Source organism: Oryctolagus cuniculus, chromosome 13, assembly GCF_051225735.1.
Source record: "Oryctolagus cuniculus isolate XC-2025 breed Fujian yellow rabbit chromosome 13, ASM5122573v1, whole genome shotgun sequence".
Taxonomy (NCBI): Eukaryota; Metazoa; Chordata; class Mammalia; order Lagomorpha; family Leporidae; genus Oryctolagus; species Oryctolagus cuniculus.
The window spans coordinates 1749542-1766575 of NC_142879.1; the positions used below are offsets into that span (position 1 = coordinate 1749542).

The 17034-nt window shown below is 58.6% G+C and overlaps 1 protein-coding gene across 17 annotated transcripts in view; it reads right to left on the reverse strand.

Annotated features, from left to right (window-relative positions):
- Positions 1–17034, reverse strand: part of COLGALT2 (collagen beta(1-O)galactosyltransferase 2) — an 81907-nt gene that overhangs the window by 29056 nt on the left and 35817 nt on the right. For 11 of the 17 annotated variants that reach the window (XR_016219431.1, XR_016219432.1, XR_016219433.1 and 8 more), the window contains exons 2-5: positions 8968–9078; positions 6095–6212; positions 4679–4813; positions 1780–1984 (exon numbers count right to left, since the gene is read on the reverse strand). Coding sequence is in view for 12 of the 17 variants with exons in the window: in XM_070055007.2 (XP_069911108.2) it covers positions 1780–1984; positions 4679–4813; positions 6095–6212; positions 8968–9078 (569 nt within the window). In the remaining 5 variants the exon portion in view is untranslated. Of the gene's footprint in view, positions 1–878; positions 1210–1779; positions 1985–3717; positions 3918–4678; positions 4814–5476; positions 5724–6094; positions 6213–8967; positions 9079–11423; positions 11505–15450; positions 15719–17034 lie in introns of those variants that run through there. The other 6 variants (XM_089311971.1, XM_070055011.2, XM_089311975.1 and 3 more) reach the window with 6 other exon arrangements.

Below are 17034 nucleotides of genomic sequence, written 5' to 3' on the forward strand. Positions count from 1 at the left end.
ATGTGCGCGCAAACAGGAAAGCCTGCAGGGCTGGCAGGGGCCCAGCAGAACAAAGGAAACCCAGGCTCTCGCCAGCCTCCTGGGTTGCATTTCCTCCCGCGGCAGGCACGGACGGACGGGGAGTGCGCCAACACACACAGAGCTTCCAGAACCAGGTCGTCAGGGGACACTGGCCCCTTCACAGCCCTCCGGAGACACCGCGCTGGGACGGCGCCAGGGGCCGGGTCCTCGGGCCGGGCTCGCGTTCACCACAGCCAGGCCGCCCCGGCCACCCCGTGCGGGTCTGGCACCGGACAGGCCTGACAGCCGCGGGGATCGCCACGCTGAAAGGAACGCGTGAGGACGCCTGGTCCCCGCGCCCACGCGTCTCACCGGCGACTTTCCAAAAGCACCCGTATCTTCCCGAGCGCGGCGTCGGCCTGGCGACTGCCCTGTCTCGTGCCGGCCGGGCACCTGCCAGTTCAGGCGAGGCTGTCTCCTGCCAGCGACGAGGACAGCAGGGACACAAAAGAGCCTTTGTCCCCTGCCTGTGCCGACTGCGGCGTGGATCCGGCCAGCGCCAGTCACTGCCACTTCTGCCTTCACCGAGCGAGCGCCCTGGCTCGGCTGCTGGCTCACGTCCAGCTCCCCTCAGCGTCACAGGACTTAGTATCTAGGTCGCCCAGCCAGGAGCCCCTTTTCCACTTACTTCCCAGAGCCTCCGTGCAAAGGGGCTACGATGCCCAGCCTTGCGAGCCCTCCAGGGCGAGGGTCCCAGAAGGCATTCTCTGACACGCACGGCGGACATGGACGGTGGAGGGAGAGGAAGGGAGGGGGCAGGGAGGGGCTGTCGGGAGCACCCTGGGGCCGGGCGGCTCCCGCAGTGACATCCTGCAAACCTGTAAGTGAACGGATGAGCAAACCCTCTGGGGGCAGCCTGCGGGGAGCAGGAGCGAGTGGCGGATGGCAGCGACGATGACAAAACTAAGCCCAGGGCGAGGTGTCATCAAGGCTGGTTGAGGAGAACACCTCCGACACCGGGCACCAATCCGGGGGGCAGGTGAAGGGACCCGCGTCTGCGGGCAGGCCGGGGGCCGGCACACGGGAGTGAGGCCAGTGTCAGGACCCGGGCACTCGGGGCCAACTGGCAGGTGCCGGTGCCCATCTTCCGTGAGGGGCAGTGTGGTGTGGGCTGGCACCCGGGGAGCGACTGGAACTCGGCTCCGTGATGGAGGCTGCAGGAAAGCGCAAACATCACAGGGCACTGTTCAGCGGAAGCCCTCCTGGGGGCCGGGCCCCTCCCTTGGAGAAAGGAGAGGGAGGGAAGCCACCCCCCAGGGTCGCTGCTGTCACTCCAGGCCACTGCCCCGCCTCCACCACAGCAAGGGGCTGGGGGCGCCCCATCGCTGGGGGCCGTCCTGCAACCGTGGCCGACAGGTGGGGGTTGACGTCTGGGTGTCCCCTGTTTCTCTCTCCAGGGCTGGGCTGCACCCCGGGGAGAGGCGTCTGGGAATCCCCAGCTCCGGACAGGCAGGAAGGGGCCCAGGTCCTGACGACTGCGAGGGACCACGCCAGCAGCCCAGGCGCCTGTGAGAGGGAACACACAGTCTGGTCCCGGGGGCAAGCGGTCAGCGTCTCCGTCAAGTTTCCTAGCAGAGGGACTCCTATGGCACACAGCAGCCGCACAGGGGCGCCGTAGTGCAGCTCCCAGGCTCCCAGCACCACCACCACCGCAGCTCCACCCAGTGGACCCCGGCGTCCCTGCACAGAGGGCGCTGGCACGGCACTGCCGGGTGGTACCTGCTTGCCTGCTGGAGAAAGCGAAGACGATGATGTCGTCGAAGGTCCAGGTGTAGTCGGGGTGCGGGGGGTAGAAGGCCAGCCTGCCGGACGCCTCCTTGCGCAGGTCGATGAGGAAGGTGGAGTGCACCATGGGCACCGGGAAGCAGCCCGTGCGCTTCCACTCCCGGATCGGCAGGTAGTCGGGCGTCCGCCGGTAGAAGCCCTGGCAGAGAGCACGCGGGGGCTGGGCTCACGGGGGCTGGGCTCATGGGGGCGGGGCTCTGCCGGCTGCTGGCACGGAAGCCCCGGTGGTGCCGCCCCCACCATGCACATGGGCACACGCACACGGGCACACATGCGTGCACGCACACACACACCCACCCCTGGCCCGACCTGCCCGCAGACAAGGCCACTCCCAGGGCCCTGGGATCCGAGAGGATCCCGGTGCTGGCGCAGCTCCTGGCCTTGGCTCCTGAGTCACGACGGAGTTTCAGTATTGAGAAGGGGGGCGGGGCGGTTCTGGGCCGGACTCCCCAGTTCCAACCCCGTCAGCTGCCGGCCGTGCCCGGCACTGCTCAGCTCGGGCTCGGGGGGCTCAACCTCGCTGGCCTGCCTCCTCCCCCGTCTGCTCCGTGGCTTTGCCGGTAAACCCTGAAAAGTGCTTACAGCTGTGCCATCAAATGGCGCCTCACACAGCGGCCGGCACCCCAATTCCTCAGCCAGCGCAGGGTGCCCGGGGTCTTCCAGCGAAGGTGCCTGCCCAGACCCGTGGAGCCGCGGTCTCCCCCACGCCTTCCTGGCTGCCTCCCCGACCATCCCCAGGAACCCGACCCCCTTTGAGTGTTGTCATTAATAGTTATTGTTAATATTAATATCGGCCTCACGCTCCAGAGGCACCGACCACAACCTGACCACGCCCACAGCTGAAATCCCCTCCGGGAAACGGTGGGAAGCCATCCGAGGCAGGCTCCCTGGAGGGCACGTCTGCGGCACTGCCGGCACCGGCTGGCACCGGCTGGCACTGGCTGTACAACACTCAGTGGAGGAGGAAGTCCTCGCGGTTCCCAGCACGGTGCCAGCCAGCACCCAGGCGCCCAGCCTGCGCCCTGCGGCCCCTGGGACCGCCCCTTCAGAACATTGCAGCAGACATCCACCAGCGACAGGGAGAAGGCCAGCGACAAGAGCCGGAAGACGTGAGCCCCAGAGAGCCCAGGCCGAACCTCGGGGTCGGAACCGGGGCAGGGCTGCTCGGTCGGCGTCCCAGGCCGGGCCGGGGACCGCGTGGTGGGGCTGGGGAGCGGCTCTGGGAGCCCGTTCTCCGCGGCAGCGCCGCCGTCCCTACAGTTTTGTGTCAGCCTTTAGCGTGAGGTTCTGCCTGCACAGGGCGATGGGGGCTGACCGAGTGCCGCGGGCAGGGCCGGGTGGGAGGCGGCAGGCAGCAGAGGCCGGGTCTCCCCGCAGGACTGCGTCTTGTCAGAAACAATCCCGTTTGCCCCCCAGACACCACCAAGGTCACGTGTGGCGGGTGCGTTTTCGGCTCTGGGTAAACCTGGGCGGCCTGGGGCTTATGAAGTCCCGGCTGCCCCTGCGGCTGCCAAGGACGGGAGAGCCAGAGCAGACCGACAAAATGCAGAGTCGGCCCACGTGGGCCAGAACTGTTTCGCTGTGGAAAATCAGTGAGCGCATTTCTCCTACTTGAAGACGGAGGCAGACAAGGGGACGACAGGGCTCGGGGAGCATGGTGGCCAGGGTGGCCCGGCCCGTGAACTCGTGAACGTGCGGGCCTGCCGATCGCCCGGCGCGGGCTTCTCTGTAACCACAGCTTCCCGCCTCCCAGCGGGGCTGACGAGACGCACTCAGCATCTCCGGGAACCAGGAAGTAGCTGCGACGGGAGAGGACCCTCACCCGGGGCACCCACTGGAGCCACGCACGCTCAGATCTTGAGTTTTGCGAACCTGTGGACAGGTTGGTGGCGTGAAGCCCCCTTAGCAGTCACCGCGGCGATGGCACCTCAGCCGGAAGCCACTTCCACCCGGCCTTGCCCTCAGCATCAGCGAAACCGAAGCCGTCTGCCTGGTGGCAGCGTCCCCATCACATGTGGCGGGTGCCAGTCAGGGGTGCCCAGGGACAGCTGTTCAACTGGACCAGCACGGCGCCGGCCTCCTCCACCTCAACCAAGCCAAAGAGAACCAAAGAGGAGTCTCAGACGCCAGCCCTTCAGCCAGGGGACCAGCCAACACGCAACTCCCGGCCTCAGCACGCCTTTACCCGGCATTCCCGTGCCGTGTACGACACGGCTCAGCGTCAGGCACCCGAGGCCGAGCCCCCGCTGCGCAGACTTCACCAGGGAAAAGGGAGACAATGGGAACTCAGAACTTGGCTTTAACTAGAACTGTGGAAACACGAGCCCCAAGGCGATGACTGGATTGCTTTGGAATGAGCTGGCCAGATACCGAGGATCGGAGACACTTAGACTCTCCCTGGCTCACTTCCCAGCAGCGCCTGGAAATCACTCACGTGGGGAGAATCCAGGTGCGCCATGGGGGTGCCACCAGAGCAGAACCTGGGTACCACAGTGACTCGGTGCCCGTCACTGCGGACGGGCACGCGGACGGCTTTCTGACAGCCCTGCGGGTGAACGGTGCTCGGCCTTGTTTACGTCTCACCATTTCTGGATTTTTCCATAGTGTTCTCATGAGAAATTATTTTACAAAGTCCTGGAATGGGGGCAGGAGCCCGAATCCCAGCGCGCTCCCGAGGCTGAGCCCATGGGTCTCTCCTCGGTGACCATCGATGCCCGTGGCATTGTGGGGTCGGTCCTGACCCCACTACCTTCTGGGAGGCGCTGGCTCTGGCGACACAGTCGCAGGGGGCTTGCGGGAGGAAGCGAGGCGGGGTTGCCGAGCCGGGACTTGCCTGAGGTGTGATCCCGCACCAGAAGTTGGAGTAGAGGCCCCGGGACTCCAGCATGGGCGCCACGATCGTCTTGTTTTCTGCCATCAGCAGCCCGAGGGTCTGTGGGTTGGTCAGGAAGTTGTCCACATCTATGAACTGGGAGGGGGACAGAGTCAGGCGGGGCACTTCCGGGGCCGGGGTCCAGGACGGCAGGCCCTGTGCCACGTCGGCGGGAACCAGTCATCCCTGGGAGCCCACAGCGGCTCATCCGGACCCGAGACCGCACTCCCACTGCCACACGCTCGGCTCTGCCTGAGGAGCCGAGCGAGGAGCCGGCGCTGCCGTGGCTGGTTTCACTGCAAGAAGCGCATGGCTCCCACCCCACCCCACCCCGACCCTCTCACGAGTGCCCGGCAGGCACAGGGTCCCACGGCAGTGGCCACAGTGGCCAGACGCATGGCACAGCGCCACGTCCAAGGTTGCAAGGAGCAGCCCTGTCTCCAGTGCTTTATCCAACCCTCCCCCAGCAATGCAGACACAGCCCGTGCTAAGCTCAAGTCCACGTTCACACGGATTCATTTAGAGACGCGGTAACGACAGGTCCTGGCATAAAACAGAAACTGCCACGCCGAACTGTACCTTCAAAAACGCTAGCTACGAGAGCTTTTACGTTATGAGCCCATACGGAAAACATACTTCAAAGATAAATTTGTCTGATGCAAAAACAGGTTGAAATCCCCGCATACAAGGGGTCGTCCGTAAGCTCATGAAAAAGGCGAATTAATGAGAAAACTGGGGGTTTCAGTGCTTTTCACCAACCTGAGCGCCTGTGCCTCCACTCCCAGGGATCCGCAGCGCCCTCAGGTTTTGCCAGACAGAAAGAAGCGGCGCTCATCCTTGCCGCGGGCGGTGTTCACCCACATGCTGCGGTCCCTCCCCGTACGATGCTGGGGACAGTCGGCGCCTCTGCACAGTCATTCGTGCCGGCCGCGTGTTCCCAGGGGAGCTCCAGGCTCCCGCTACACGTGTCAGGGGGCGGCCCGAGGGGGGCTCCAGGCTCCCGCCATGCGTGCCAGGGGGCGGCCCGAGGGGGGCTCCAGGCTCCCGCCACGCGTGCCAGGGGGCGGCCCGAGGGGAGCTCCAGGCTCCCGCCACGCGTGTCAGGGGGCGGCCCGAGGGGGGGCTCCAGGCTCCTGCCACGCGTGCCAGGGGGTGGCCCAAGGGGGGCTCCAGGCTCCCGCCACGCGTGCCAGGGGGCGGCCCGAGGGGGGCTCCAGGCTCCCAGTGTGAAGCCCCCAGCGTCTCCCGTGGGCCCTTAGCAGCGGCGGCAGCGCCTGAACCGGCGGTTGTTCCGACTGCCCCGCACTGCTGGGTCTGGAGCCCGACCTGGGCCCATCCTGGGTGGCAGCCGTCAAGAAAGCAAACGTCTGCTTTTACCAGAACGTAGTCCGACCACTTCTCCCTCGCAGCTCGAAGGGCTGCCTGTCGCAGCTTCATGACGTGGGCGAACCGCGAGCTCGGCCAGTGCTTCGGTCCGATCTCGTCGGGGTAAGACCTGCAAGAGCCAGGACAAGAGCTTGTGCCTACGGGGCGCTGGCCGCGCGGCGTCTACGGCACGTTCACCTGACGGAAGTCGCCCCTGTCGGCCCTGGGGCGGGGGCACTGTCGGGACCTCCAAGGACAGCCGGGGGAGCTGGGGCGCCGTGGAGCCAGCACCCGCTCTGGGGGGCACCCGGGGAATTTCGGGGGCCCCGGAGCCCTGGGAAGGGTGCCGCTAGTCTGCCCGTCTCTCAGATGACGATGGTGCCGCAGCTCGGCTGGGTCGGGGGCCAGCGTCCCGGTGGGTACGGGCGCGAGCGGGGCTCAAGCCAGCAGGTTAGCCCCCAAACTCCAGTTTTATCCGTCGTGCCCTCGGGGGTTGAGGATCGAGTTTCCCAGGGAAAAGCGCTGTTTATGGGCGGCGGCTCGGTCAGTGTTTCCACAGAGCCTGACACACCCATGAGGTCACCGGGCGCTCTGTCCACAGCACAGCACGGCCAGGCCGGGCTCCTCCCGAGAGCGCCCAGCCCGAGTGGACGTCGATGCTGTCACAGGAGCCCACGCTGGCCAGCGCGTCCAGCCGTGCATTTGTTTAGTGAGGAGTCACAAAACGCCGAGCCGGACTGTCCCCGCGGGGGTGGTAAAGTCACAGACAGCATGGAAATTCTCCGCAACGTCTGACCCCTCCGTGACCGTCGGCGGGACTCCTGCTTTTCCGAACACACTGCCAACAAACAAGGCCTCCCTGGTGTGCCGCACACGGCCCTCGCTGGGAAACACGTGCGGAGGGCTTGCCCAGGGTCCGGCGCCTGCTTCAAAACGAGGCCCAGGCGGCTCCAAGGAACTTGGGGCACACTGGAAACGCTGCCTGCTCACGCTTCTCCGTTCCACTGAGCTCGGTGAGAAACACCCGGCACCCGCGTGCCGACAGTTTCCGAGAGACCAGAACAGACGTTTTTTCTGGAACGCGTTTCTGACCACAACGCCCATCTGGCTCTGCCACACGACGTATGCTGGGAACGCACGCCTTCTGCAGCTCTGGAGGTGGGACTGGCGTAGCTGGGAACGTTTGCGAGGGAAAGTCTCACACAGGCTCGCTCGTTTGCTCATCCGCAAGTGTCGGCGTGGAGCCTGCCACGGGCACGGCACCACGGGGAGCGTCCAGCGAGCCGCGCGTTTCCTGACTCCCGCTGTGCACGGCGCAGCTCCTGGGCAGGTCTGGCCTTGTCCGCTCACCAAAGGAGGAGCAGGAAGACACACCATGGAGTCAGGAGGGAGGGAGGCGGCCCTGTGCCTGCAGAGCCGGGAGGGGCCGAGAGGCAAAGCCCCTGCCTGGGCCCGCATCGGCGGCAGCCTGGGGTGGACAGGGAGGGGACATTCTGGACGAGGCGGATCTAACAGGAAACATGGTGCCAAGCTCCTGGGGTCTTTAACTACAAGCCTCAGGGGCCTGGCCTCCGGCCTGTGGCACTGGAGTGCTTCTACAGAGCTGGAACTGTGTCACTCGTATCGGGGCAGATTCATTCGACGGCCCACGGCACGTGGGGTCACCCGAGGGCGGAAACAGCTCAGAAATCACTCAGGTGAAAACGTCCATCCCCGGGCACCTCAGAAAGTTGTGGGAATGGAATCAAAAGGCCTATTTGGTGCCAGAAAATTGAAATCTACACAGGGTGTCTCCACGATACGCCCGCGTTTCTGAGGACTAGCTCTGGCTCCTCGTGGACCCTGTGGCGTGGCCTCGGAGCGGCGGTCCCCACACACAACAGCGCAGTGAGAGAGGAGGAGGGGCCGGCTCTGTGGTGTAGCGGGTAAAGCCCCAGCCTGCAGGGCCCGCATCCCATATGGGCGCCGGTTCTAGTCCCGGCTGCTCCTCTTCCGATCCAGCTCTCTGCTGTGGTCTGGGAGAGCAGTGGAGGATGGCCCAAGTGCTTGGGCCCCTTCACCCACGTGGGAGACCTGGAAGCAGCTCCAGGCTTTGGATCAGCCCAGCTCTGGCTGCTGCAGTCATTTGGGGAGTGAACCACCAGAATGGAAGACACCTTTCCCTCTCTCCCTCTCTCCCTCTCCCCCCCTCTCCCTCCCTCCCTCTCTCTGGCTCTACGTCTCTCTGTAACTCTGTCTATCAAATAAATGAAATAAATCTTCAAAAAAAAAAAAAAAGAAAGAAAGAAAGAGAAAGCCTTCCACGCTTGCCATGCAGTGCTGGCAAACACAGCGCCACGCGTGTAGACAGCACACGACTTTCACTACACCCTCGCGTCTAAAAGGCTGGCTTTGTTTTGTTCACGATATCTATTCATTTATCCGAAAGGCAGAGACCACGACAGAACCTGCGGCTCACTCTCCTGCCACGGGCAGGCCAGGCCAGAGGCAGGAGCCAGGAGCTCCATCCAGGTCTCCCCCGTGGGTGCAGGGGCCCGGGCACCGGACCGTGGCTGCTGCCTCCCAGGGTGCACACTTACAGGAAGCTGGGATGGGAGTGGAGCCAGGACTCAGACCCCCCACACCAGCACGGACGCGGGTGTGTTGAACATCCACCCCAAGGACAAAAGGGTCGTCCTCAAAACATGGGCAACCACATCCGTGTTCATAAACCCCCACCGCCTGGAGATCTGTGTGTGAGCTGGTGGCTGCAGAGTGCAGAGGAGGGGGGCTGGGCGGTGCAGCGGGGAGACAGGGCAGGCTCTGCAGCCCGCCGAGGCCCGGGCGCGGAGGCCGAGCGGAGGAAGTGCCCGCCCAGGTGGGCAGGGCTGGCCCCGGCTACTCACTCGGGCTTGTCCATGGGCCGCCACTCCACGTAGTGGTACAGATCCCGCACGTTGCGCAGCCACTCCCTGAGGATCTCCGTGGTGTTGTCCACGTTGTGGTCGGTGGCCACCCTGCGGCAGAGGACGACAGCGAGGGTCAGTTACAGCCCCGAAGGCGAGGACCACAGACCCCAGGCTTACCTTTCAATTCCATGTCCCACAAACCATCTTCTTTCTAAGTTTTTATTTATTTGAAAGTTGGCGGGAGGGAGGAGGCAGGTGGTTCAGTGGCTAAATCATAGCTTGGGACCCCAGCACCCCAAACTGGATGGAGGCCTGGTTTAAATTCTGACAGCTCCAACCCTGCCCTGCCCACGTCCCTGACAGTGCACACCCTGAGAGGCAGTGGGTTTAAATTCTGACAGCTCCAACCCCGCCCCGCCCCCCCCCCCACCTCCCTGACAGTGCACACCCTAGAAGGCAGTGGGTTTAAATTCTGACAGCTCCAACCATGCCCCGCCCCCCCCCCACCTCCCTGACAGTGCACACCCTGGGAGGCGGTGGGTTTAAATTCTGACCGATCCAACCCTGCCCCGCCCACCCACCCCCACCCCCCGACAGTGCACACCCTGGGAGGCAGTGGGTTTAAATTCTGACAGCTCCAACCCCGCCCCGCCCCCCCCACCTCCCTGACAGTGCACACCCTGGCAGGCAGTGGGTTTAAATTCTGACTGATCCAGCCCCTGCCCCGACCGCCCCCCCACCTCCCTGACAGTGCACACCCTGGCAGACAGCAGGTTTAAATTCTGACCGCTCCAACCCTGCCCCCCCCCCCCGGACAGTGCACACCCTGGGAGGCAGTGGGTTTAAATTCTGACCATTCCAGGCCCTGCCCACCTCCCCCCCACCTCCCTGACAGTGCACACCCTGGCAGACAGCAGGTTTAAATTCTGACCGCTCCAGGCCCTGCCCCCCCCCACCTCCCTGACAGTGCACACCCTGGCAGGCAGCAGGTTTAAATTCTGACCATTCCAGGCCCTGCCCACCTCCCCCCCACCTCCCTGACAGTGCACACCCTGGCAGACAGCAGGTTTAAATTCTGACCGCTCCAGGCCCCGCCCACCCACCCCCACCTCCCTGACAGTGCACACCCTGGCAGACAGCAGGTTTAAATTCTGACTGCTCCAGGCCCCGCCCACCCACCCCCACCTCCCTGACAGTGCACACCCTGGCAGACAGCAGGTTTAAATTCTGACTGCTCCAGGCCCCGCCCACCCACCCCCACCCCCCGACAGTGCACACCCTGGCAGGCAGCAGCCGAGCCTCCAGGTGCCAGTCACTTGGGAGACCGAGACCAAGTCCTCGGTCCCTGGCTTTGGTCTGGCCCAGCCCCAGCTACTGTGGGCATCTGGGGAGTGAATCAGGGGACTGAAGGCTCTCTGCCTGCCTTCCTCCCTCTCTGTGTCTCTTTCAAATAAAATGAAAACAAATACAAATTTCTTAGAGAGGAGAGAGAACGCACACGATCTTCCATCTGTTGGTCTCTCAATGTCCACGGTAGCTGGGGCGGGGCCAGGCTAAATCCAGGGGCTCAGAACTCAACCCAGGACTCCACTGTGGGTGGCAGGGAGCCCGGTACCTGTGCCTTCCCCTGCTGCCTCTGGGGTGTGCTGGCAGGAAGCTGGATCAGAAGTGGAGCAGCCAGGACTCAGCCGGGCACTGCACTGTGGCGTGTGGGCGTCCCAGGCGGTGCCTAAACGGCTGTGCCAATCGCCCTCCCCATTTTCCCAGACTTTCTGATGTGCCCCGATATGATACGAAAGTGATTCTCGTGTGGCCAATACCAGACGACGGAGTTCTGAATTGAGAGTCTGCTTAGACCTCTCTGCCATTATGTTCCTCGCCAGGGCTTGGCAGCTGCAAACCCACAAATTGGGCGCGTTAACAAATGCACGCGAAAACACTCCTGCGGCAGACGCACAAAACCAGCTGAGTCTTCCTGGAACGCTTACTCCTGGCTTCAGTTTGCAGTTACCCAGCATGTAAACCATATCCTTTAATTTCACAACCATCACCCCAAATCCAGCAACAAGTGAGTTTCAAGTCAATTTCCAGACCCAGTTTTAACTAGGGGGTGATGCTTTAATCACGGTGCGAGAGGGGACAGCAGTCTCACCTCCCGGTTTTATCTTGTAATCTGTTACCTTTGCCCTCTACGCTGGATCAACTTTGCCTGCACCACACAAACCAGAGCTTTCGGAAGCCCTCAAATCACGGCTGCAATACTTGTCTCAAAGGGCCGGCGCTGTGGACACACACAGCCTACCTAAGTTCAGCCATGAAGACACAAAAAGTCTAAACAGACCCATAACCAAGACCGAAATTGAATCAATAATAGAGGCCTTCCCAACAAAGAAAAGCCCAGGACCGGATGGACTCACTGCTGAATTCTACCAGACATTGAAAGAAGAACTCACTCCAACTCTTCTCAAGCTACTCAAAACAACTGAAAGAGAGGGACTCCTCCAGGACCCCTTCTATGAAGCCAGCAGGACCTTAATTCCTAAACAAGAAAAAGATACAACAGAGAAAGAATTACAGACCAATTTCCATGATGAACATAGACGCAAAAATCCTCAACATAACGCTATAACTAGTACTGAAACGGTATTTTACACTTTATGTTCTGTGTGGGTGCAAACTGATGAAATCTTTACTTAGTATATACTAAATCGATCTTCTGTATATAAAGATAATTGAAAATGAATCTTGATGTGAATGGAATGGGAGAGGGAGCGGGAGTTGGGAGGGTTGCAGGTGGGAGGGAAGTTATGGGGGGAAAAAGCCATTGTAATCCATAAGCTGTACTTTGGAAATTTATATTTACTAAATAAAAGTTAAAAAAAATCCTCAACAAAATTCTAGCCAATCGAAACCAACGACACATCAGAAAGATCATCCACCCAGACCAAGTGGGATTATCTCTAGTATGCAGGGATGGTTCAATGTTTGCAAATCAATCAATGTGATACATCACATTAACAAACTGCAGAAGAAAAACCATATCATTAGGGCCAGCGCTGTGGCGCAGTGGGTTGGTGCCCTGGCCTGAGGCGCCGGCATCCCTTATAGGCACCGGTTTGAGACCCAGCTGCTCCATTTCCAATCCAGCTCTCTGCTGTGGCCTGGGAAAGCAGTAGAAGGTGGCCCAGGTCATTGGGCCCACATGGGAAACCTGGAGGAAGCTCCTGGCTCCTGGCTTTGGATCAGCAAAGCTCCAGCCATTGTGGCCAACTAGGGAGTGAACCATTGGATGGAAGACCTCTCTCTCTCTCTCTCTCTGCCTCTCCTCTCTCTCTGTTACTCTTTTTTTATTATTTTATTATTTTTTTGACAGGCAGAGTGGACAGTGAGAGAGAGAGAGAGACAGAGAGAAAGGTCTTCCTTTACTGTTGGTTCACCCTCCAATGGCCGCTGTGGCCAGTGCGCTGCGGCCGGTGCACCCCGCTGATCCGAAGCCAGGAGCCAGGTGCTTCTCCCGGTCTCTTATGCAGGTACAGGGCCCAAGCACTTGGGCCATCCTCCACTGCACTCCTGGGCCACAGCAGAGAGCTGGCCTGGAAGAGGGGCAACCGGGACAGAATCCGGTGCCCCAACCGGGACTAGAACCCGGTGTGCCGGTGCCGCCGGGGGAGGATTAGCCTAGTGAGCCGTGGCGCCGGCCTCTCTGTAACTCTTTCAAATAAATAAAATCTTTTTAAAAAACCCATATGATTATCTCAATAGATACAGAGAAAGCATTTGATAAAATACAACACCTTTCATGATGAAAACTCCAAGCAAACTGGGTATGGAAGGAACATTCCTCAACACAATCAAGGCAATTTTTGACAAACCCATGGCCAGCATCCTATTGAATGGGGAAAAGTTGGAAGCATTTCCACTGAGATCTGGTACCAGACAGGGATGCCCACTCTCACCACTGCTATTTAACATAGTTCTGGAAGTTTTAGCCAGAGCTATTAGGCAAAAACAAAACAAAACAAAACAAAATATCACAAGGATACATATTGGGAAGCAAGAAGTCAAACTATCCCTCTTTGCAGATGACATGAGTCTATATGTAGAGGATTCAAAATACTCCACTAAGAGACTACTGGAACTCATAGAAGAGTTTGGTAAAGTAACAGGATATAAAAATCAACACAAAAATCAACAGCCTTTGTATACACAGACAATGCCACAACTGAGATAGGACTTCTAAGATCAATCCATTCACAATAGCTACAAAAACAATCAAATACTTTGGAATAAACTTAACCAAGAATGTCAAAGATCTCTACGATGAGAATCACAAAACGTTAATGAAAGAAATAGAAGACGACACAAAAAAAGGAAAAATCTTCCACGTTCATGGATTGAAGAATCAGCATCAACTAAATGTCCATTCTCCGGAAAGCAACTTACAGATTCAATGCGATTCCAATGAAAAGCAAGGACGTTCTTCCCAGATACAGGAAAAAATGAAGCTGAAATTCATATGGAACACAGGAGATCCTGAGTAGTCAAAGCCATCTTGTACCAGAGGCATCACGACACCAGATTTCAGGACACACTACAGGGCAGTTGTAGTCAAAACAGCCTGGTCCTGGTACAACAACAGGTGACCAACGGGACAGAACAGAAACACCAGAAATCAACCCATGCTTCTACAACCAACTTACCTTTAACAAAGGAGCTAAACCAGCCCCTGGAGCAGGACAGTCTCTTCAAACTGGTGCTGGGAAAACTGGGTTTCCATGTGCTGAAACATGAAGCAAGACCCCACCTTACACCTTACACAAAAATCCACTCAACATGGATCAAAGACCTAAATCTATGACCTGATAACATCAAATTCTTAGAGAACATTGGGAAAACCCTACAAGACATTGGCACAGGCAAAGAGTTCTTGGAAAAGACCCCAGAGCACAGGCAGTCAAAGTCAGGATTGACAGATGGGATTGCATCAAACTGGGAAGCTTCTGCACTGCAAAAGAAGCAGCAAAGTGAAGAGCCAGCCGACAGAATGAGAGAAAATGTTTGCAGACTACGCCACTGATAAAGGGTTGATAACCAGAATCTACAAAGAGCTCAAGAAACTCCACAACAAAACAAACAACCCAGTGGAGAGATGGGCAAAGACTTCAACAGAATTTTTCAAAAGAAGAAATTCAAATGACCAGACACATGAAAAAACACTCAGGATCACTAGCCCCTCTTCCAGGCCAGCTCTCTGCTGTGGCCCAGGAGTGCAGTGGAGGATGGCCCAAGTGCTTGGGCCCTGCACCCCATGGGAGACCAGGAGAAGCACCTGGCTCCTGGCTTCGGATCAGTGTGGCGCGCCGGCCGCAGTGGCCATTTGGGGGGTGAACCAACGGAAGGAAGACTTCTCTCTCTCTGTCTCTCTCTCTCTCTCGTTATCTAACTCTGCCTGTCAAATAAATAAATAACATCTTTAAAAAATAATAAAATAAAAAACCACAATGAGGTTCGCCTCACCCCAGTTAGAATGGCTTTCATACAGCAATCAACTAACAACAAATGCTGGTGAGGATGTGGGGAGAAAGGTTCCCTAATCCACCGTTGGTGGGAATGTAAACTGGGAAGCCAGTGTGGAAGACAGTATGGAAACACCTCAGAAACCTGAATACAGACCTGCCATACGCCCCTGCCATCCCACTCCTGGGAATTTACCCGAGGGAAATGAAATCAGCACATGAAGAGTTATCTGCACCCCCATGTTTACTGCAGCTCAATTCACAGTAGCCAGGACATGGAATCAGCCCAAATGCCCATCAACTGAAGACTGGATAAGAAATTATGGGATATGTATGCCATGGAATACTACACAGTGGTAAAAAAGAAAGAAAGAAATCCTGGCACTTACCCCAAAATGGAGGAATCTGGAAAACATCACACTTGGTGAAATAAGCCAGTCCCAAAGGACAAATGGCCACGTCCTCCCTGACCTGTGGTAACAGCACCTAAGGGAACCGGTAGGAGCAAGACTGACACTGTGAGGTGCGGGTATGGTGGGCACAACCCACCTTCCTGAAGTTGTGTTCACGAAATGCAGTTTGTGCTCCTTAAACGAGGAGTTTCTGCGGGAAAACAGAGAGGCACGAGGACACGAGCCACGGCTCTCGGCGTGCACGGGTCCCCGCTCCGGCGTGGGCCGACACCTGCAGTCAAACAGCCCCAGCGCGGCAGGGACAGGGTGGCCTCCGGTCCCAGTGCACAGAACCAGCAACTCACAGAGAAAAAAAGCCAGACTTCCCTGGAAACTCTTACGAAAGTGCTCTGTAGTAACAACTGTTGAGTGAGTGCAGAAGTAATCATCGAGACCTTTAAAAGTTCATAAAAACACTCCGTATCAAAATCTGGTGACAGAACTAAAGCAGTGACCACAGAAAGTTGTTTTGTGCAGTTAAATCAATGAAAATAAATGCGCTAAATGCCTACCTAAAGCTGGAAAAACAGCCACGTATGAAGAACTGGATCATGAACATACGGGAGAAAGTCATGAGAAAAGACGCCCGAAACGCTGCCTGGAGGGAAGCCAGCGCGGGCTCAGCTCCGCGAACACACTCGACAACACCCGTGTCCAGAGAGAAGTGGACGGCGCAGAAATACCAGTGATCTGAAAAAAATTGCTTAAACTCACAAGCAACCGCTGCGCAGCTTAATGAAAAACACAAGTTTAGAAACTAGCGTAATTTAAGATTTTATAGAAAAACACATTAGCAGAATCGACTCCAGTGGAGATGTGAAGCTCAAATGGGAATTTCCACAGCAGCAAACAGCAGGCGCAGCTGGCGTCCCAGGGGGCTCCCGCCCGCCCCACCCCGGACGCTCAGGGCTCGCTGTGTGGCCGGTTCTCCAGCCAGCAGCAAAGGCACAACCCGGACACGGCTGCCGACAGCCTGACTGCAGTACTCGCGTTCAAGCCGGACCAGAACCTTAGTAAAGATGCAGGGAACAGCCTAAGATTCCACCAGAAGCAAATACCCTGCAAAGGACGAGGACCCCACGGAGCACAGCCCGGGACCGCCCAGCGCGAACGGAGCCGTTAGCAGAACTCTGCACAGACTCACGCCTTCCTCCTGTGGATGCTTAACAGGGCAACAAAGTTCAGCAGGTGTCCTGCAGTAAACATGTCTTACAGGCTCTGCAGCCAAAACCGTGTGGCAAGGCTGCGGGGTGGGCGGGGACCAGCAGCACAGGCAGGAAGCCGTGCCAGAGCTGGCAGCTCCCAGGCGGGGAACAGACGGACTTGTGCAAGGTGTCGGCGGGGCCGGTGGAACAGACCGTGGGAAAAGATAAGATCAGACGCACGCCTTGTACTTCACCCTGGAATTAACTCCAAATGGATAAGAAGTCAATGTTGGGGCCAGTGCCATGACACAGGGGATCAAACCCCCACCACAAACACCAGCATTCTGTATGGGCGCTGGTTCTAGTCCCGGCTGCTCCACTTCTGGCCCAGCTCCTTGCTAACGGCCGGGGAAAGCAGGGGAGGATGGCCCAGTGCTCGGGCCCCTGCACCCGCGTGGGAGCCCCAGACGGAGCCCCTGCTTGGGCCTGGCCCAGCCCCGGCTGTTGAGGCCATTTGGGGAGTGAACCAGCAGGTGAAAGACCTCTCTCTCGCTCACTCTCACTCTCACTCTGTAACTCTGCTTTTCAAATAAAATACACACATCTTTAACAAAAAAACTTTAAATTTTTTTGCCGACCCCGTGGGGTGTGGGTGCGATTTCTGTGCCCACACAGTTCCGCAGCCCTTGTGTGGAGAACCCTGTGAGAGCGCCCCAGGGCGAGAGGAAGACCGGCACCCTCCCCGTGGCGCACGCTAACCAGCCACGGAGCATCTGTGCAAACAAAGCCAGCCGGAAACCCACAGAAAAGTGGCCAACGAACAAGTGATTCACAGGGAAGAGACGTGCTGGAAATGAGGGCCACGAGGTGCCTCAAAGCCAGTTACGGAGAGATGCAACGACACCGACCTCCATTCACCATCGCCTACCAATCAGCAAACATCTGGAGGCT